Genomic DNA, 22,039 nt, shown 5'->3' on the forward strand with positions numbered 1-22,039 from the left:
AACTGGGTGAAAGTGTTGTGGTCAGATGAGACCAAAATCGAGCTCTTTGGCATCAACTCAACTCGCCGTGTTTGGAGAAGGAGGAATGCTGCCTATGACCCCAAGAACACCATCCCCACCGTCAAACATGGAGGTGGAAACATTATGCTTTGGGGGTGTTTTTCTGCTAAGGGGACAGGACAACTTCACCGCATCAAAGGGACGATGGACGGGGCCATGTACCGTCAAATCTTGGGTGAGAACCTCCTTCCCTCAGCCAGGGCATTGAAAATGGGTCGTGGATGGGTATTCCAGCATGACAATGACCCAAAATACACGGCCAAGTCAACAAAGGAGTGGCTCAAGAAGAAGCACATTAAGGTCCTGGAGTGGCCTAGCCAGTCTCCAGACCTTAATCCCATAGAAAATCTGTGGAGGGAGCTGAAGGTTCGAGTTGCCAAACGTCAGCCTCGAAACCTTAATGACTTGGAGAAGATCTGCAAAGAGGAGTGGGACAAAATCCCTCCTGAGATGTGTGCAAACCTGGTGGCCAACTACAAGAAACGTCTGACCTCTGTGATTGCCAACAAGGGTTTTGCCACCAAGTACTAAGTCATGTTTTGCAGAGGGGTCAAATACTTATTTCCCTCATTAAAATGCAAATCAATTTATAACATTTTAACATGCGTTTTTCTGGATTTTTCTGTTGTTATTCTGTCTCTCACTGTTCAAATAAACCTACCATTAAAATTATAGACTGATCATGTCTTTGTCAGTGGGCAAACGTACAAAATCAGCAGGGGATCAAATACTTTTTTCCCTCACTGTATACTTATCTGTACAAAATATAATTGGTTTATTGGTTTGACTTGATTATGTATACCTGGGGCAATGGACATTCAGGAGAATGGACATGCCAAAATGTTCAGATAGAAATGTATTGTGTGGATCAGATATGACTGTCAGATAGATTGGAATAGTATAGGAGATTGTGTGTGCTCTATTCATTATTTATATCTACAACTTGCAGTTTCAGATACAGCCCTGCCATTAGTTGAAGGCAGCCAATCCAATAGTTTCAGAAAAGTAGTCATTCCTGAGATCTGTATTAAAATATATTTTCAAAGTAGGTGTTTTCTCAGATCTGGATTCAAATAGATTTATAAAGTAGTTTCTTTCTGAAATCTGTATTCAAATAGTTTTGAAAAGTAGTCACTTTCTGAGATCTGTATTTAAATAGTTTTTAAAAGTAGTAATTTTTTGGGATCTGTATTCAAAGAGTAGTCACCTCCAAAGTAACTATTTGTTCCCCTGGAAAAATAGTTACTTTCCACAAAGCATAGTTAAAACTATAGTTATCCCAGGTCTGGCTCAGTGCCATTATCTTGTGCGGTATTGAAAACAGGGGTGGCAATAATTTTGACCCTTATCTTTTTGAAAAATAAGATTTAATATAATTTCCTTATTTTTTTTGTTGCATACAATATAGCTCAGTATTTGTAGTATTTATTTTATACAGTATTTTTTGCTCATTTTTATCAAGGGTGCCAATAATGTTGGACCTGACTATGCGCTTTATGACAGAATGTTAAAATGAAGTGAATTTTTTTTACGAAGTTACACTACTCAGAAGGTACTCAATTGGTGGAACGACCCAGTATACACATCCGGTTTATTCTTGTGGGGTTTTGGCAAGTAGCATTTTAGGAAATCCAGCAGCGTTAACTTCTGCCAGTTTGTTGCAATTGACCCAACATGTTTTAATACTCAATTGTTTACAAACAACAAGAATGTAAACAAACATTGTGGAAAAACAACAATTGGAATTCTGGTTTCGCGAGTTTGACATGCCTGAGCCTGAAAACAGTGGGTCCTCCCATTTTGCCTCGCCTACATAGTGTTTATACCTTCCACTCTGCAAGAAGAAGGATTCACAACATCTGAATCCTTCAGTCTATGCTCAAACCCTACACCCCAACCGGAGCACTCCATTCTGCCACCTTTGGTCTCTTGGCCCTCCCACCCCTATGAGGGGCCAGTTCCCACTCATCCCAGTCAAAGCTCTTCTATGACCTGGCAACCAAATGGTGGAACAAGCTTCCCCCTAATGTCAGAACAGCTGAGTCCCTGCCCATCTTTAAAAAATAAAAATAAGAACTACTAAAACCATTGCCCTTCTTGCACTAACACTTGCACTTGTCTTTTCTTACCAGCACTGACTTTGCTGATAGCTGTTTTATTGAGGAAAAATGTATTATGACTTTGATATGTAGTTGTCTCAGCTAGCTACCTTAAGATGAATGCATTAACTGTAAGTCACTCTGGATAAGAACGTCTGCTAAATGTAAAAATGTAATGTAAATGTATAGCTCCAAAATATGGTTGAAACTATGTCATGGACTGTCAGTCCTTGTCTCTAGGATGTTGTTTGAGGATAATTTAAGAGGGGTTACATTTCCTTACATGCTCCACTCCTCAGTTGTATACCAAAATACAAATACAAATGTTGATGTTTTTACCAATAAACTGTGAATACTTTGTAAATAGTCTCTATTACACTTATCTTTGTTCACAGTTGTGATATTCTATTTCAGATAAATCAATTATGAAGGACCCCCCCCCCCCCCATGTAAATTCATAATCATCACAACAGGGAATGAGAATGGCCACATGAGGGCGATAGAGCCTCACTAGTCAGAGACCTCCAGATGACGCTGCAGCTGTTACACCATGATCATTGAAACCCATGGCCATATTTTATCATCTGTCCTTGATCCCTTCTCTGTTAGGTCTTTGTCATGGTATGTTTGCGGCTCACCTTACCTCTTAAAAAATGTGAGATGTATTGTATACCAAGGCAACAAATTCACCATCAACATGTAAAATGAAATAGTCTGATTGACCATTAGCATGCATGAACCATCAGCCCGCATGTTAGTTAGTGCTGTTTACACATCAGCTCTTTGGGAATACGGGGCAGTGGAGAGCATTTTGGGTATTCTACCCAAAGAGTAGTCCAGCTTGGATGTCGTTTTTCTCACTTGCATTCACAGTGGTATATGACAGAGCATTTTGTTGGAGTAACGTTAATCATCAATTTATCTAATGGATTTGTTGTTCTAAATTAGGCATGCCAGTTAAAACTGTAATCTAAAACGGTAAAATAGCCCACATCCAGACTGCTTTAATTGCCAAATCAGAGTCTGAAAAAAAGTGTTTCTTCCCCCTAATTTCCCACTTGAACTGATTTTAGCTCTAAAGTGTAAGAGACTACCAGACGAGTTTAAATACCTTGCAAACAGATTGGAGTCTTTAGGATATTCCTATATGCAGAGCTTTGAGGACGATTTTTTTGTTTTTGTTTTTATGTTTTATTTATTCTCACCAAAGAAAACAAGTGAAAGACACAACAGTATAGATAAAAAAATAAATTTAAAAAACTCTAAAAACGCTGTGCAGGTGAGGTTGGAAACCCAAAAGGGCTTAAATGAAAACCACACCACAAAACATTTACGTAATTTAGCAGACGCTATTATCCAGAGCGACTTACAGTTAGTGAATACATATATATATATATATATTTTTTTTATACTGGCCCCCCGTGGGAATCGAACCCACAACCCTGGCGTTGCAAACACCATGCTCTATCAACTGAGCTACATCCCTGCCGGCCATTCCCTCCCCTACCCTGGACCAATTGTGCGCCGCCCATGAGTCTCCCGGTCGCGGCCGGCTGCGACAGAGCCTGGATTCGAACCAGGTTCTCTAGTGGCACAGTTAGCACTGCGATGCAGTGCCTTAGACCACTGCGCCACTCAGGAGTACAAAAAACCAATATACAAATCTAAATACAACAAAATGTGTGCAATCAGTTAAACAGAGTGTACTAATTATAAATGTACATGATATAGTCAGTATTCAAGAAAAAACGTGTGCATGTGTGAGAGTTAGGCTACATGGAGGAGACTATTGGGTAGTTTGGTTCATCAGGCTGACCCCTAGTCTACACTTGAAGTTATTGAGGGATGATTATGTTTTGGCAATGTGAAGATTCAGAATTCCAGAGTATGGAACCTCTGTATCTGATAGAGAATTGACTATGTGAGGTGCAGCAATGAGGAGGGTGAAGGGTATCACAGTGTCTTGTGTTGTATGCATGGATTTGGGAATTAACCTGGAGGAATCCATTGAAGGGTTTAGGTAGGCTGTCTGGGAGGTATGTGTATTTGTACATGAATGTGCATAATTGGAGTATACTAATGTTGTAGATAGACAATATATTGAGTTTCTTAAACAGAGGGGCAGATGGAGACAAGTAGTTAGAGGAGCTGGCTAGTCTTGCACATTTCTTCTGTGTGATGATACATTTTTGTAAGTAGGAAGCATATGTACTAGCCCAGACAATATTGCATAAAATTATATATGGGTATATTAAGCTGTAGTATAGTCTTAGGAAGCAAGCCTGATGAATCAAACCACTTTCTTTCTGATGTTACCAATGGAATTCACCACTTTGCTGCAGACAAAGTGAATATCTTTCCAGGACAACTTTTCATCAACTAGAACACCTACGAATCTAGTGGATGAAACCTGGTCAATTTAATTCCCACCAATTGAGATTCAGGCTCTTTAAAATTTTTTATTTTTATATATATCTGTGTTTTTTTTAAACAATATTTCTTATTCTTACCAGTGAATAATATGAAGTTGGATTTTTCATTTAGAAAACTTGGCCATGCTTGAGTTGGCTTCATTGATTAGTGAATTGAAATTCTTGTGTGATAAAATCAAGTTGGTATCATCAGCTAAAAGAATGGGAAGTATGGTAGAAGACACAGCAGCAAGGTCATTGATATAGATTAGGAATAACAAAAGGTCCAAGGATCGAACCCTGTGGAACGCCACAGGATATCTTGGCCCTGGCCCCTGGTAGATGCACAACCATGGCATTAACAAATTGTTCTCTTATAATAAACATAATTATATAGTTCTATGTTTAATCATGAAAACCGTAATAATACAATTTAGCAAATTATATTTTATGACCAGCCGTGTCGAATGCTGGGGGAGGGGATACTCATCTATAGACTTAAATGTGGCTGGCTGCACCATACAACTCAATCTATGTGCATAGACAATATTCATATCTCCATTAGTTTTAGAATGATTATACCTCATAACATTCATATAATTATACAGGGTATACTAGTCACAGACATGAGATGCTTATAGGTTTCAAATTGTGACTGTATAGAGGTTATGGTGGCTGTATTGGATACAGTAATGAGGACCAACACCCAAAATCTAATATAGCTAAGCTAATACGTCTCTAGACACTGTTGTCTAAATACTGACTATATTGTCAAACTAAAGAGAGAATGAAGTTGACAATGCAAGATTAGCACATTTCATAATTGCAGCCGTTGAATAGCTACTGTATGTAAACATACATACTAAATCATTATTCCAATATTGAATGTTTTCTCCTGTAAAAACATTTAAATGCACAAAATGTTACAGTCAAGACACTAGTTCTATTCATTGTTTTATGCTGCAGTATTTGAATAGGAAATAGATTCATTAAACTAAGCATGAACATAAACATATTTTATAATCTATGACAGTGTTGTATATAGATGCTACTTTTCTTATTCCCTTAATAAAAGCAATCTGGACTTTATGTACATTAATGTGTTTTATATGGTTTATTTGAAGTGTTTGCTCTTAAATGCTTTACGGGTCAAAGGATTTTAGCATTATGCATAACCCTTATACATAGCTTTGTATTGATGCCATGTTGGGCAATGGTACAAGCAAAATGTTATTGATGTATTTCCTTACAAATATATGGTTCTACATATCTATAAGGTTTATCAAGTTATTGATCACTCAGCACAATAATCACCTTTCCCTTTCCTCTTTCAACCATTGCCAATGTTGGAAAGATTATGTTTCTTCTGACTGTTCCAAACGGAATGTATTTTCCCCGTCGATATTGGCTTCAGGAGCCTACAATAAAGAGAGCACTTACAATCCTTTCTGATTAGGAAGATCAGGCCATACACTTGACAAGAATATAACCCCAATACAGACAGACTAAACACAGAGTAATGGGGACATATTTTAAAAGAGCATAATTTATCCAGGTATTCATTGTTGTGCAGACGTGGTTCACTGCACTTGTTTGTTCAGTGAAGAAGTACTTATGAAGGTATTGATTTTCTTTGGAGACTGAATGATCACATATGGCTACAGATCCAGATAAAATGCTGTTTGATGATTGAGGAAATGCTTCAGCGTTTACAAATGGTTTGGAGGATGTTTGTAACAATTCTTCACTTAAAACCATCAGGCATCACTATTATTATTGTTTTTTTTTCCTAACCTTGAACGGAGTGTGTCCATTTTGTCTGGTGATAGTGATAGAAGGGGACAATGCTACACATTAAAGGGGCAATCTGCAGTTGCTACAATTGTTGGACTGTTAAACTAATAATATATAGCCATTGATTCTTGAAGAATATAACTTATAAATGCCTCATGAGCTTAGTTCAACTTTCGTACCCCATCAGAACCCCAAATATATTATTGTTTTACTCCAATGTCTGTAAACATAGTCATTGTGAACAAACGCTGTATAGCTTCAAAACATGGTTAAATGTATAATTAAGGGTCTCTATTCAATCCGTATCACGGAAGTTCAGCATTACAGCGTGACTGAAATTCAAAGGCAATGTTACATTTCTATCGCGCAATCTGTAACGCTTCAGTGACAGATTGAATAGAGCCCTTGATCTCATGGATGGTCAGTCCTTGCATCATTAGCTCTGTCTATGAATTTAAGAGTGGTTATATTTCTCAAGCCCCATCCCTAAGCTGTTTACCAAAATGAGTGGCAAGGTGCCCGCTTTGTCATTGTTTCAACAGCTGATTGCAGCTTTAAATGTAGTAATGTGTAATTGTTTCTGTTTTCTACGCTTTTCTATACTCTGGCATGTTTAGATAGCTGGGATGTAAACTGTATCTGATTTGATCATATCTTCATAAGTCGAGATTGAGGTTCCTTTTAAAATCATAGCCTTGAGAGTTAAATTACTGCATATCAGCAAGCTCACTCTTCATACTGCATCCCTGCCAATCTCAGAGCAAAATTATTTGATCTGATCAGATATGTTTCATTAGATCACCATAGCGCTACTTACTCCTCATTACAACACTACAGTGTTCCCTTAAGTCTTAATGAATTCAGATTTCATATTCATGTTCTGGCTTGATGAAGGCATCTCAGGCCTCCATGTGATCACTCATGCTGTTGGTCACAAGATGGTGAGGGAAATAAAATTGACACCTTGTTTTTACACTGTCTGCCTACCTTCCTTTAATATCTATGTGTTGAACCGATTGTGCTGTTGTCTTCCAAAGCATGGGGTTACATCACTCCATGTCAGTTAATCTTATTGTCCAATGAAGTAACTGTCCAGTGTTTCCAGATTTCTATGAAATATAATTAATTACAATGAAAAACTTACAGTTAATAACAGCGAAATACTTTTCCTTCCAAATAATTGTAATTAAGTATGTTAAAAAGTAGCTTTTTTGTGTTGGAATAGTGTGGGCGTTCCAACAACAGAATGGTGTGGGCATATACCGGTCATTAAAAATATTCATGCGTGTAGACCGCTGATTGGCCAGCTCAGCCAACGAGGCAGGATGACATCATTCTCTATGAGGAAATAGCAAGAATTTTTGAAATGGTCTGTTTGAGATACACGTTTGAGGTGGGGTTTTTGAAGTGAGATTTTCACTGGACAGTTACTTTAAATAAGGGGTGTCAAACTCATGGAGGGCCCAGTGTCTGCTGGTTTGTGTTTTTTCCTTTCAATTAAGACCTAGACAACCAGATGAGGGGAGTTCCTTACTAATCAGTGACCTTAATTCATCAATCAAGTACAAGGGAAGAGCAAAAACCCACAGACACTCGGCCCTCTGTGGAATGAGTTTGACACGTGCTTTAAATGAATAAAACCATTAATTTCTAATTTATTTGAAAATATGAATATTTCACATTGACAGCTGTATCTTTCAATATTCTGGATATTCTGAATAGTCAGGATGCTGGTATATAAAACGAAAGAAAACATCACCGCATTCATGCACTAATCTACTATTGAAAATACTAAAAAAATATATACATTACCAGACTGCCTAAAAGCTATGATGAAGCAAGTATGGTCCTTAGATTTTTCTACAGTATTCCTCAGTAGTTCTAGATAGCACTCTTTGTCCTGTATAATTCATCATTGTAGTAATTGCTACAGGTGTAATTTGAGCAGTTCCTTTGTATCTCTGGAACAGTTATGTGCCATTGTCAGTCACTGTGTACCTTAAGACTAAGCATGACAGTCGTGATGAAAAGACCCACAAAGGCTTTCTAAATAGATACTTTTTCCCACCCAACAATGGATGTCATTTCAGGCGCGCAGATGGATTTTTGGGGTAGATCTTTGTGAGTGTTTGGAAACATGGGAGACCGAGTGGGGAAGGCTGTGGTGCTCTACTTTTAACCTCATCTTAACTGTATTGCGTGATAGAGAATTACAAAGGATTACTCCTGCTGTGAGTTGTACCGATTATACAGTGTACAGTTTTAGAACAGTCACTACATAGAGACAGGCCCGATATGTGATGAGGGCCTACCTATTGAAATATTCCCCTCACTCTCCCTGGCTTTTGATCCTCGTCCTCTCCCTCCCCCTCACTGAGCTCACAGAGGGGAGAACAGGTCTCACGGTAATGCTTTGGTGGAGTATGAATTGGGTATGATTATGTTGCCTCATTTCTGTTTCATGACATGAAGCATAATTTATTTAGGCCTTGTTAAATGAAACATCAGTACAACAAGACAGTATTAAATATCAAGACATTAAGTAATTTTTTCATTTACAGGCTACATTTCAGCATTGGTGTAATATGTATCTTAGGATTCTGTAGGTTTACATTACTTTGTCTTTATAACCTGTTGATTGAGAAAAGGCGTAAGATAGCTGACATCCCCTCTCTTTGAAAACAATGGAGCAGCTAGGACCTTTAAGAACAATTGGTCATTTTTAAACCCCATGTCTCAAAATGTTGACTATAATTGGGAGGAAAGTTTGTTTTCACAATATCACTTGGAACCACAAGCACTCCATTGTAAGGCTCAAGGGTTTTGACAAGAAATAATACATAAATGTAAAACCAGCTGTAAACCTCCACACAAGACTCTCCAGCTCAGTTGCCTGTGCAGTCCCCTATGTACCTAGAAAGAACAAGCTCCTTACTACATAATTCAGTTCGGGTAACAGCTGGCTTTACTACTATAAGGAACATAATCATGCTAATTGTAAACGTAAAACTCTTTAAATACATGTATTTACCTTGAATTACCACATTTTGTATAATTTGCCAAGTCTTATCCTGTGGTAGCAAGTTACCTTCTATTAGAGGCTTTGTTAGAGGGTGCCAAGTAACATTACCCACAGAAAATACTGGGAAGCTTGGTAATTAGGCATGAATTACCTATTAACAAAAATATAGTTCTCAGGTTCTCTCTGCTGACTGAACTTGTTCTTCACTAATGCCAGTAGGGCCTTTGCTTAGGCAGCATAACATAATTCTAATAAAAATACAGGTGGATGTTATTGTCTGGTCTGTGTCAACATTTACCATTTCATCTTTGAGATAGCTACGAATTTCACACCACATCATCATGCCACCCCAATTGAACTGATTTGTATTTTACGTGCAGGTCTATTTGATTTCCGGGGGCCTGTTTGTGAAACACATTGATTTCTATCCAGGCATAAATGTGTTTAGAGGAAACCTCCAGTTTTCTGCCTTGATTGACGGAAGGATATTGAAATGTCCTCTCTCTGTTTCCCAACCCATTACACTGTACACACACACAATCACACTTAAAGAGCAAGGCTCTGATACTGAACGTTCCCACTAATCATGCTGGCTGTGATCATGATGAATGTCTTATCGCTTTACTAGAACTGGTGGTGGTAGTGGCCCTGCTTGCACTTGGCCTTTTCTGTAAACAGTCGCTAGCCCACCCATGATGACCAATATCTATGGTTAAGAGCTTCCAGTTGGGGGGCTGCTGCTGTTAGGTGTTCTGAGAGAGGTTCTGAATGGAGCTACAGATGCATGTTATAGGAAGGGATAGTGTTAAGTGGGATACTGGGGACACAGGTTGAGGGAAAAGTTAGGGGTAGTTTCCCTACCATCTGCCATAGAGCTATACATATAGATACATATATAAATAATGTGTACCACAATTTACTTCTTTTAAAAGAACCAAATTCAACCCACACAATTTTGAACATTTTGACAATATTATAACCAATTGCTTCTTACAAGCAAAGTAAGTAATTGTAAGTCTACAAAGGCTTCTGCCTACCATTTTTTTTCTCCACCATAAATGGTTGATTCTTTTATCTGTGATTCTTATAAGCGGAAACCACAGTATTTGTGGGAGGATAATGCTATAGTGCTATCTCTGTTGCAAAATGTTACTATAACTAAGACTGTTTAGTCTCTCTTGAATAATGCCCATTATTGGGAGGGATGTAACCTTCTTTTTGGATAGAGTGGAAATGACTAAATCTGCAGCGCCATGGGGTGCAGCCTCTAAGTGTATTCCTTTAGCTTTTATCATCTTATCCGAGGGCACCCTGCATTGCCAGGACTGTTACTGGGGAAGGCCATGCCCATTTAATAACCACATCACAACCACTGCCTCTTCATATTGTGCCCAACCAGTCCCAATTTGACCAGTATTAGCGCACTCGCTGGTCCTGGTAACACTTTACATCAACTTGCTCTTACCTGTAATATTACCCATGTTAATACACTAGTGCCAGCATTTTAGTTGTTGCAATCTGATTTCATAGTAATGGAGTTCACTGTTCCTTATTTCACCAACAAAGAGCGCTCAAGTCCATAACAATGCCATTATAAAGTGATTACTAAATCGCCACGTAACAGCATGTTAATACAATGTTGTTACTATAGTAATTACAACATTATTGCACAGGTATAGAGCAACTGTTACTAATGTACTGTTTCACTGCCTTGTTTGATGTATACAAAGCTTTCAAGTGAGCTCATAATTAAACCTGAGGAACTAGCTGTGAAGCCTGTGAAAAGACACGCAGTAGCTAAGTGTCAAAAAGAGAATAGAGCATTTCATTTCTCAAAGCACACCCATTGATTTTTGAATACTCAACATTTTGAATGTACATACTATTTTCCTGCATATTGCATGGATTTTGTATTTTCACATTATATTCAAACTAATTTACAGTCTTTGCAATATTGCTGTAGAACTAGCAATTGGGGACTGGATTTTTCAAGATGAGCCATTGTTGGAACCTGAGAGGCCACAGGGCTGCGTGTGCAAGCTGTTTCCCAGGCTGAAGCTCAGCAACACAGCTTGAGAAGCAGAATTCCCCTTCAGTCGTTCCCTTTTTAGCCCCCTTTTACCTTTCTTTAACGATCGCTCCTTCTCCACTCCAACCAGCCGTCCCCAAACACTCAGTGAATAAAGTTAGTGCAACATGCGGCCCTTAAACCCACCCCAAGACTGCTGCCTGGCAGCCACACTCACAGAATTGTTTGTTAATAGTCCAATTAGATAATTGCCATCTTTCACTCCTTTTCCTCTCTGTTTCCCATAAAGGAATGATTGGTGTTCAGGGAGGGGGGCAGCTTGAAGAGGGCTTCTGGCCCCGCAAGGTGACGAGAAGGGCCGGAGAATGTTCCTTGGACAAGGCCATTGGTTTGAATTGAATCATTGTAGCCTAATCAATGGTCTTATTGGATTACTAGCCACTGCTCCCTGAGATATTGTTGCTCTGACAATGAAAATAGCTAAGAGTTGGTGGGTGGGTGGGTAGAAGGATGGAAGTAGAGTGCTGGAGAAGGGGGTTGTTCCACTGGTGTGAGTGCAGGCACTAATGACAAAGTTTTGTCCCCTTTTTGTGTTTTTCAGATTAAGATTATAAGTGCAGCAGACTGCTTCTGGTGCATATATCTGAATGGTGGGGACGCTGCGTTAATGACTAGGACCTGTGGGCTGCTCTTCCTGCTGTTGTTCGTCGTGCTGAGTGACGACACAGGAAACTTTAACACAGTTCCTGTTAAGCAGAGCCAGGTGGTTTTTGTGAATCAGCTGTCGTGGAGAGTACAAATTCCAATCGGGGTGGATTCACTTTTTTCTGTCTCTCCTTTATTTCTCTCTCTCTCTCACACTCACTCTCACACTCACTCACTCACTCACTCACTCACTCACTCACTCACTCACTCACTCACTCCCATTCGCCTGTGAAAGCACTATAGCGGCAAGAGCTCTATGTTGCAGGGGGACGATCATTGGCGAAAGACACAATAAATACGATTAAAGTTAGCCATCGTGGCCAGACAACCAACTCCGGAGAAACGTTGAAAATGGCTGGCCATGCTCCGGGGATCAAAGAATGAAGTGCCTGGGAACATTTCTGGAAGTGTTGTACCCCTGTGATTGTGTCTGTGTGCTCAGGGAGGCTATTTTGCAAAGCGAGACCAATCATTTCTCTTGATTCCCTGACTGAGAGCTGGCTGACAGAGGGGGACGGAGTGAGCGAACCCCTCTATTAGGACCTGATATATTTCCCAAACAATTTAGTGTATTCATGAGGTTACGCAAATGTGGAAGCAGCAACATTACCGCAATCAATTGAAACAGCGAGCGTGTGTCGATCCATCGCTCAGATTATTTGGAGATCATCTATCAGCTTGATGTGTATGTAACAAGGCGAGGTGGCATTAAATCGCTTTTGAGTTTCAGTGATAAGTCCATGATCATTGTGCAAGTGAGTTGGACAATGATAATAGGGCACCTTGGCGGGTGAGGCAAGTGTCCCCCGAACATTAGGTAGCTGACTCTCTGGTCTAAAAGGTGCTGTTTTAAAACAAAGCCACACTGTTGAGACAACACAACGTGCAATACTCTCTGCAATCCCTTTTTTCACCTAACAAAGTAAAGAAAGTGGGGGAAGAAAGAAATATCGGAGAGGATAAGTGAGTATGGAGGTCCGATACAACCAGGAGACAGAACTGGGGATGGGGCTGGATGATGGACTAAAGGATGGGAAAGACGGCAAGGATTCCCAGGGAAACCTTCCCAAAACCTTCCTAAAGGATCAGCAGGAGTCCTTCTCGCGATCTGGGATGGTGGAAAACTGTGAGAAGAAAGGTGGGATCACAGGGGACCCAGACTACTGCCGGAGAATACTTGTCCGAGGTGAGAGGATTTCTACTCGTATGTAATAATGCTGCAGCGTATGGGGTCTATTTACTCATTGCTTTAGTTTATATGTATCCACAGGATTAAATAAGATAATTTGCTATGTGGGATATGCTGAATTGCCAGACAGAAGTTTTGGATATGGGATTCAGGTATAGGCTTTGTGTAGACTCAAGAAGCGTAGGAATAGCTTTTGGTTTAACAGACATACTGCGACATGGTTCCCAAACAAATTCTCTGTTTTTAAACTGTGTCTACAATATGTTTGAGACATTGGGATGGATTACATTTTTTAACCGTTAGAAACGTTCAACTTGTTAATTATACTGTTTTTATTTGACACACAGAAGCACATTTTCCCCTAGTGCTATTTGGTTTATGTTGTTATTTTATTACTCTTTCATTTTCAGAAAAGGCACAGGAAAATGAGGCACTATCTGTTAACAATGCGCTATAGCCTTCTGGGGGCATTCTCGGGAGAGAGTGCAACATTTAGCAAAAAAACAAACATGGTAGTTTTAGTCAATGTACAAGTATTTTGGACTTTTTCTAAAACCATTCTGAATGAATAGTAAATACAAACATAAAAGAGTAAATACAAACATACATTTTGAGCACTTTTGTAAAAATGAACTATGTGCATATTTTCATGACGTATGTAACCCCTGTGACATACTCCTTCTATCAAAATGATTTACATTCACAACAATTTCGTTTCTTCTGCAATTGAATTATAGGGCACACTTATAGAATCATAGCACACCTTTATTTAAGATTTCTAAATACATTTGGTTTTAAAATTAAGAATGAATTTCATGCTACTATATAATATACAATTTGTCTCTATGAAAACACACTATTTGTATTTGAAACAATATTCACAAAAGTGTAAAAGGATATGATACACAGGGTTTCGCTATCTTATCTTATTCAGATACAGATGTTGAATAAGCAATACTAAAGTACGTCAAATGTATTTGCTTATATCATCTTTGATTCAAGGTATTTCATATGTAGTTAATAAAAATACATTTGTTAATTGTTATGAGTGTCATCTGGCCTCAGGGGTAAATTGTAGCAGAATATGCACACATCATTTATCTAATCTGTTTAACACAGTTGGTCAAACATAGAGACTGTTTAAAAACATGAATAATCCTTGCTAATTGGTATAGAAATAATTTAGCAAATAAATGAAAACTACTTTCAAACATAAATGTTCATACTTTCAGGTTATCTTTTGCTGCTTTTAAATGATGAGAGAAATAATAATACTTTTGAGTTCATTGAGTAAATTCTTAAGAAATAACCTTTTCATATAATATTTTCTCTCTTTTCTATTAAGTAAATAAAAGCTAATACAGCTATGGAATTAATATCAAATCAAATGATTTAAATGTATTTCCTTGAATTATTTTTCCATTCACATGATAAAAAGTACAACTTTTTAACTACACATTAGATTTGGATTGTAGAAAACTAGAGGAAAAACACTTGAGGTTAGTTTACTCATTTTAGGTTGGTCAAAGGAAATTATCACAATGAAATAAATAAAAAATATCATCATATTCTGTAGATTTAAAAAAAATCAACTTTCTTCTGTAAACTGCACTTTTCAAATGAATTAAATACTTTTTTTTAAACTGGTTTAAGTGCATTTGAGGTTACCCGTAGTTAGCCTGCAAAGTACACTAGTTGGTTGGGAAAATGTCAGTGTATCAACTGAAGTAATGCATATAACTGTGGTTGATATTATGCATTGTATGCATTCATATAAATAATGCACCATATTCATGTGCATACCTGGATGGTTCATTTTTCAATTTTGCAGACATTCTTAGTCATCAGAAAATATTGTATTGTGTAATGTAATTAAATAGAGATGGACAGAGATCCTCAGTTTTATTAGCCTAACATTATGTATTTTCTATTATGTCTTTTATTTTGAAAATATAGTAAAATCATCATAGATTTGTTCATACAGCTTTATGCTAGGTACTGCAACAAGACCTAAGTATTTCATTGATGGCAATCATTCATTTTATGGACAACAGTAGGCATACACATATTACAAAAAATTATGAATGGTCATTCTGATGTGCTTAAGATCAGATTAATAGATCACTTTATTGGTCAATTGCAACCGAAATTTGACTTCCGCTTTTAACCCAACCCCTCCAAAACACAGGTTTTTTGGAGAGGTGCAGGGGGGCTGTTAAGTGCTTTGCTCAATGGTAGGCAATGGCATCGAGAATTTGATACCAGCAACCTTCTGGTTGCCAGCTCACTTCCCAACAGATTTTTCCTGTCAGATTGTGGATTTGAACTAGCAACCGTCCGTTTGCTGGCTCGCCTCTCTAACCACTAGGATACCTGATGACCCACAAGTGTTTCTAAATTTGAATATAGCTATCATTGATGAAGCTTCAATGGTCACGTGTTCTTTGTTGTAGATGCCAAAGGGTCTATCCGAGAAATCATTCTGCCAAAGGGACTGGATTTGGACCGTCCCAAACGAACCCGGACCTCTTTCACCGCAGAGCAACTCTATCGTCTGGAGATGGAGTTCCAGAGGTGCCAGTATGTGGTTGGGAGGGAACGGACAGAGCTGGCCCGCCAGCTAAATCTATCTGAAACTCAGGTAATTCAAGCAACATACTATATATGTGCCTATTTCCCTCTGACCATCAGTAAATAAAAAGGGCAAACACAATACCAACTCTATATTCTGTGTTGTCATAGATAATATGTTATGGGATTGTTCAATAAAGTGCCTTTTGGGTAGTGTAATTTTGTAAATAATAACTATTTATTTGACCTAATTTTAACATTCTGTCATAAAGAACACATGTTCAACTTCATGAAACACATGTTTTCCCATCTCAAGAGGTTCAATTAAGAAAAATGAAAGTGCCAATTAAAGTAAAAGGGTTAACAGTTTGATCTTAAATCAGCCATAACTCCCATTGTGACAGGGAGAATGGAAGCTTGTTGTTTGCAACAGGGAAGGGCAATTGAATGCAAGCTTAACAAAACATTTGAACTTTTAAAAAAATGTCTAGCCTATCTATGCATGGGTAACATGGTTGATGTGTTATGCTTGACAGGCTCAGTTTTCCACCACAAAACACCAGAAAATGGCCTAAAAGAATAGAACCAGCTCACCTGCTTTTACATTATGATTTGACTATTAGATGTTCAATGTTTCTTTTGAAAAAATACTTTTATGAAAACACTATTATTGGAATATGGTTCAATTTAGTTAGAGCGTAGATGTACACTACATGACCAAAAGTATGTGGACACCTGCTCGTCGAACTTCTCATTCCAAAATCATGGGCATCAATATGGAGTTGGTCCCCCCTTTGCTGCTATGACAGCCTCCACTCTTCTGGGAAGGCTTTCAATAGATGTTGTAACATTGCTGCAGGGACTTGCTTCCACTCAGCCACAAGAGCATTAGTGAGGTTGGGCACTGATGTTGGGCGATTAGGCCTGGCTCGCAGTCGGTGTTCCAATTCATCCCAAAGGTGTTTGATGGGGTTGAGGTCAGGGCTCTGTGCTGGCCAGTCAAGTTCTTCCACACCGATCTCGACAAACCATTTCTTTATGGACCTCGCTTTGTGCATGGGGGCATTGTCATGCTGAAACAGGAAAGGGCCTTCCCCAAACTGTTGCCACAAAGTTGGAAGCACAGAATCGTCTAGAATGTCATTGTATGCTGTAGCGTTAAGATTTCCATTCAGTGGAACTAAGTGGCCTAGCCCCCCCCAAAAAAAAAATTAACTGCCCCAGACCATTATTCCTCCTCCACCAAACTTTACAGTTGGCAATATGCATTCGGGCAGGTAGCATCTCCTGGCATCCGCCAAACCCAGATTAGTTTGTCGGACTGCCAGATGGTGAAGTGTGATTCATCACTACATAGAATGCATTCCCACTTCTCCAGAGTCCAATGGCGGCGAGCTTTACAGCACTCCTACAGACGCTTGGCATTGTGCATGGTGAACTTAGGCTTGTGTGCGGCTGCTTGGCCATGGAAACCTATTTCATAAAGCTCCCGACGAACAGTTCTTGTGCTGACATTGCTTCCAGAGGCAGTTTGGAACTCGGTAGAGAGTGTTGAAACCAAGGACAGATTATTTTTATGCGCTACGCGCTTCAGCACTCGGCGGTCCCGTTCTGTGAGCTTGTGTGGCCTACTACTTCGCGACTGAGCCGTTGTTGCTCCAAGACGTTTCCACTTCACAATAACAGCACTTACAGTTGACCTGGGAAGCTCTAACAGGGCAGAAATTTGACGAACTGACTTGTTGGAAAGGTGGCATTCTATGACGGTGCCACGTTGAAAGTCACTGAGATCTTCAGTAAGGCCAATCTACTGCCAATGTTTGTCTATGGAGATTGCATGGCGGTATGCTTGATTTTATACACCTGTCAGCGACGGGTGTGGCTGAAATAGCCGAATCCACTCATTTGAAGAGGTGTCCACATACTTTTGTATATATAGTGTATGTGATACAACTGTTGTGTTTTATCAAAATCTACACACATAATGTCACGAGCATAAAAGGCACTCAAGGAACGACCCTTATGTATTTTCAAATCTTATCTCAAATGTGAAAAATGTTGCTTTACATATTGTCATCATACTTGTTGTCATATCCCATTCCAATACAGTCTATTTAAATGTTACTATAACCCAGCTGACATTTTATTTAGCATACTGATTAGTTCATTGTTTCTAACTAAAATAATTTAAGATAATTAAGAAATGTGGAAAACTGTTTCACTGATCATATAGTTCAAGCAATAGTATTGTTAGTTAATGATCATATGCAAAACTCAAATCAAATATATTTTGTTGTATTTTGCTTAGTGAACTATGCAATCTCAGTTCACTGCAATCTCAGTATATTCTATAGCCATGTTAGCCATATTTTCAGTTTCTAGTCCACAGGCCTTAGCTTTGGGGGTCAGGGAAAGGTCATGCTGCACCCACTGTCGGTGAACTGTATTTTCACTCGTCTGCTCGCTCTCGACAACCGGTGCCCCCGCACATTGACTCTGTACCGGTACCCCCTGTATATAGCCTCCCTACTGTTATTTTATTTTACTGCTGCTCTTTAATTATTTGCTATTTTTATTTTTTACTTAACACTTTTTTTTATTTTCTTAAAACTGCATTGTTGGTTAAGGGTTTGTAAATAAGCATTTCACTGTAAGGTCTACATCTGTTGTATTCGGCGCATGTGGCAAATAACATTTGATTTGATTTGACAAGAGATACCAAACTTATTTATTACCCTTCAATGTTTTCACTTCAGGGAAATCCTGCTCTCAGGCCGACATATTTGCAGCACAATTGTATTTATTGATTTATCTTGCTGGCCAATGGCATAGTCAGCTGCATTTGCATATGTTTATTACGTATGTCATGAATGCTTCATTGGGCCTAAACAAGCTAGACTTTAGACAGAGGTTAGACTGGAGCATTATGCTCAGGTATTTTCTGTGAGTCACAACATAGACCCGTGTTTCTCTCACACATTTCTGATCATTATAAGAAATATTCATTATGATCTGGCGGAATTTATAATGTAGCATATACAACATTTAAAAATTATAAATACATTTTTTTCTGAGCCATACATTTTATGCTTTTATTTTGTATGTAGCTACAGTATACATGTGGTTTACCATGTCAGCACACATTGAATTCAGAATTCTTTGGTGGTTTTTAGAAGAGAATAATGGTACTTTAGACTTCACACAGCCGTTAGGCCCCCATTCACGGGGAGGACAATAGGCTTGAATTTCTTAACGTCTTTTCACATGCAACATTAAATGTTCCACGCAGCCATGCTACTTGATTACTTTAAATCTTCAAATGTCTTGTTCATGCATTGATTAAGTGGTCTCTAATGACGATATCATGAAATTAACATTTTGTTCCAAGGCACTCTTGGGGTGTTACATTAAGAAATGACAGCCATTTGCTGAAGTGTGCACACCTAATCATCTTTGTTTGGGTTGTTGGCTTCAGAGCCCCTTGTTGGACATTGTTGAAAATGTATCCTCTCAGATAAAATATGTTCACCAATAGTTTAGGATATTCTTATAACATGAGGGTATATGGTTATCATAATGTAATTCCTTACTTCCAGAGTGTAAAATAGATTTGCGATATACCCACTAACATTGTGAATTTACTGAGTTGTTGATCTATAACAACAACAACATGAAGGAAAACATGCGATTCAGATGTGATTGAAGTAGCTGCAGTTTGAGGTACTGTAGCTGGAGGCTCATTGATTGAGACACATTCACTCTAATTATGGCACATATGAAAGCAATCAGGTTTGGTTGCCACAGACATGATAGAGGTGGGGAAAAACATGAAGAAAATGCAAAAAAATACAAACTCCTGTTATACATTTTTTTTTAAAGGAATATAATATGTACAATTGATATTTATAAAACCCATATGGGAAAAGATAGGTATATTTGTATTGTTGAATGACTATCAAACATGTGGAATAGAAATGCGTTTACTTTACTATTCAATGTCAAAATGGCCTCTTCACAAACACATTTTTTTCTTTATCCACTTGAATAGGAATACAATAGCCATGTTTATCTGTCATACACACTTTACATTGTCACACCCCAGTCCTTGTTATACTTCAGACACACACATACAGATATACTCATCAGGACCAGCCTCAACTCAATCCATTTCTCAACTTACTGTTGAGAGTTAGCATAGTAGAATACACAAGGTGCAATTTTGAAATTTGGTTGTGCATCTGCAGTTTTTCTCTTGTTATGCCAGTCACTGCCAGTCACTCAATTAGCCATGTCAGCTAACTATTTCTAGATTGGTAAATTAGTCTAGCCAGCTATCTAAACTTGAAGTAATCATGGCCAAATACCAACCAGGCACGCAGGGCATGCAAGGCATGTGCCCCGGGGCCCTGACCTTCAAGGGGCCCCCATTGATTTTGTAAATCATCCTCACTCAGATATCATTAACATGGCATAAGGCATGGCAAAATGTGTAGAATTGCAGGAAATTAGCTGTAAAACTGCACATTTGATCTCTCTGCCCCATGGCAAAATGAGTAGAATTGCATGAAATGTGTTATAAAATTGCTAAATGTTCTCTACGCCCCATGGCAAAATGTGTAGAATTGCAGGAAATTAACTACAATTAATATTTGTTTTTCTCTCCGATGTATTATTATTATTTATTATGATTATAGAGGGGGTCCACAAAAGTTTTTCCAGCGAGGGCCCCCAAACCAAATCTTGCCTAGGGCCACCAAAAGGCTAGGGCCGGCCCTGATACTCATTACTATCTGACCATGCTTTTGTTGCTTTCATGTCCTTGAGTTCATGCTAAACATTTTAAAGGTCATGGAAATACATTTGATCATTTTTTTTTCTTACATTCTGCATTTTACTAGGAGAAAAATATGTTATAGAGTTATTCATGCCTCCCGTGATAACATATTTTTCTTTACGGAAAGTTTAGCTCAAGTTTAGACCCAAAACAGCGTACTGTATAGTGTATGCTCCTACCTGCTATGAAAAAAGACAAATTATGTGTGACTCTGATGCCCCCTGGTCTCATTCCCTGATCATGCTACCAATGTTATTACTATCACAATTCAAATAATGTGGACATCAAAGTGTGACCTATACTGAGACCACAAGGGAATTCGTAATTATTCACAACAATCCAAATCATTCATTCATTTTCTACAAACATTGGTGTTGCAATAAATCCCTACAGAGATTAGAAAAAATACATATTAACCAAAGTATATTAATAGGCCCTATGTTGCTGAAGGTCTCTACTGCTTATTTTCTGGCTGATTTTGAATTGGTTTTCTGTCCTCCCTCAAGGTTAAAGTTTGGTTCCAGAACCGACGCACAAAGCAGAAGAAGGACCAGGGCAAAGATTCAGAGCTGCGCTCGGTGGTGTCGGAGACGGCGGCCACCTGCAGTGTATTAAGACTCCTGGAGCAGGGCCGGCTCCTCACGCCGCCAGGTCTGCCGGGGCTCCTGCAGCACTGTGGCAATGGCACCCTGGGTGCCGCCCTGCGAGGGCCCTCCATGGGCATGGCCAGCAATGGAAGCAGCAGCAGCAGCAGTGGTGCCAGCTCAGGGACGGCCGGCGGCAGTCCCCCTCTGCCCATAGTGACCAGTTCAGGGACGGTGGCGGGCCTCCAGAGCTCCCCGTCAGCTCATGGCCTGTTCAGCTTCCCCATGCCCTCTCTGCTGGGCAGCGTGGCCACCCGCATGTCCTCCAATCCGCTTTCTATGGCCGGGAACCTGCAGGAACTGTCTGCCCGCTATCTGAGCTCTTCTGCTTTTGAACCTTACTCACGGACCAATGGCAAGGAGAGTATGGACAAAAACGTTTTCGAATGATGTTTTTGATTCATTTCGTTGCTCTCCTTGCTTTTTATTGTCTTGGTTTTGTTTGTTTCGCCCTCTTCTGTCCTGTTTGTGTTGTGGTTGTCGTTCATGTAAATCCAACTGAACATCTGATGCCTCTCAGAGGGAGGAAAACAAAGACATACACATTTTCAGTCTTATAAAAACAGGGAGATTTTTTAAAGCTTTTGCACTAAATTAAAGTTTCATCTCCATGTTCTGAATTTCAATATAAATGCTACGAGAAACAATTATCCATGAGATTGCAAAGGGGCAGCATAAAAC

At 39.0% G+C, this 22,039-nt stretch overlaps 1 protein-coding gene across 1 annotated transcript; it reads left to right on the top strand.

The window, feature by feature from the left end:
- Window positions 1-13,089: 13,089 nt before the first annotated feature.
- On the top strand, window positions 13,090-21,748 carry LOC311131258 (ventral anterior homeobox 1-like; the record flags this gene model as incomplete). Its single annotated transcript, XM_084164124.1, has 3 exons — window positions 13,090-13,306; window positions 15,763-15,950; window positions 21,221-21,748. The coding sequence occupies 3 exons, from the start codon at window positions 13,090-13,092 to the stop codon at window positions 21,746-21,748; spliced, it is 933 nt and encodes a 310-aa protein (XP_084020250.1).
- Window positions 21,749-22,039: the final 291 nt, after the last annotated feature.

This window comes from Coregonus lavaretus (genome assembly GCF_964263955.1).
Source record: "Coregonus lavaretus genome assembly, chromosome: 1".
NCBI classification, from domain to species: Eukaryota; Metazoa; Chordata; class Actinopteri; order Salmoniformes; family Salmonidae; genus Coregonus; species Coregonus lavaretus.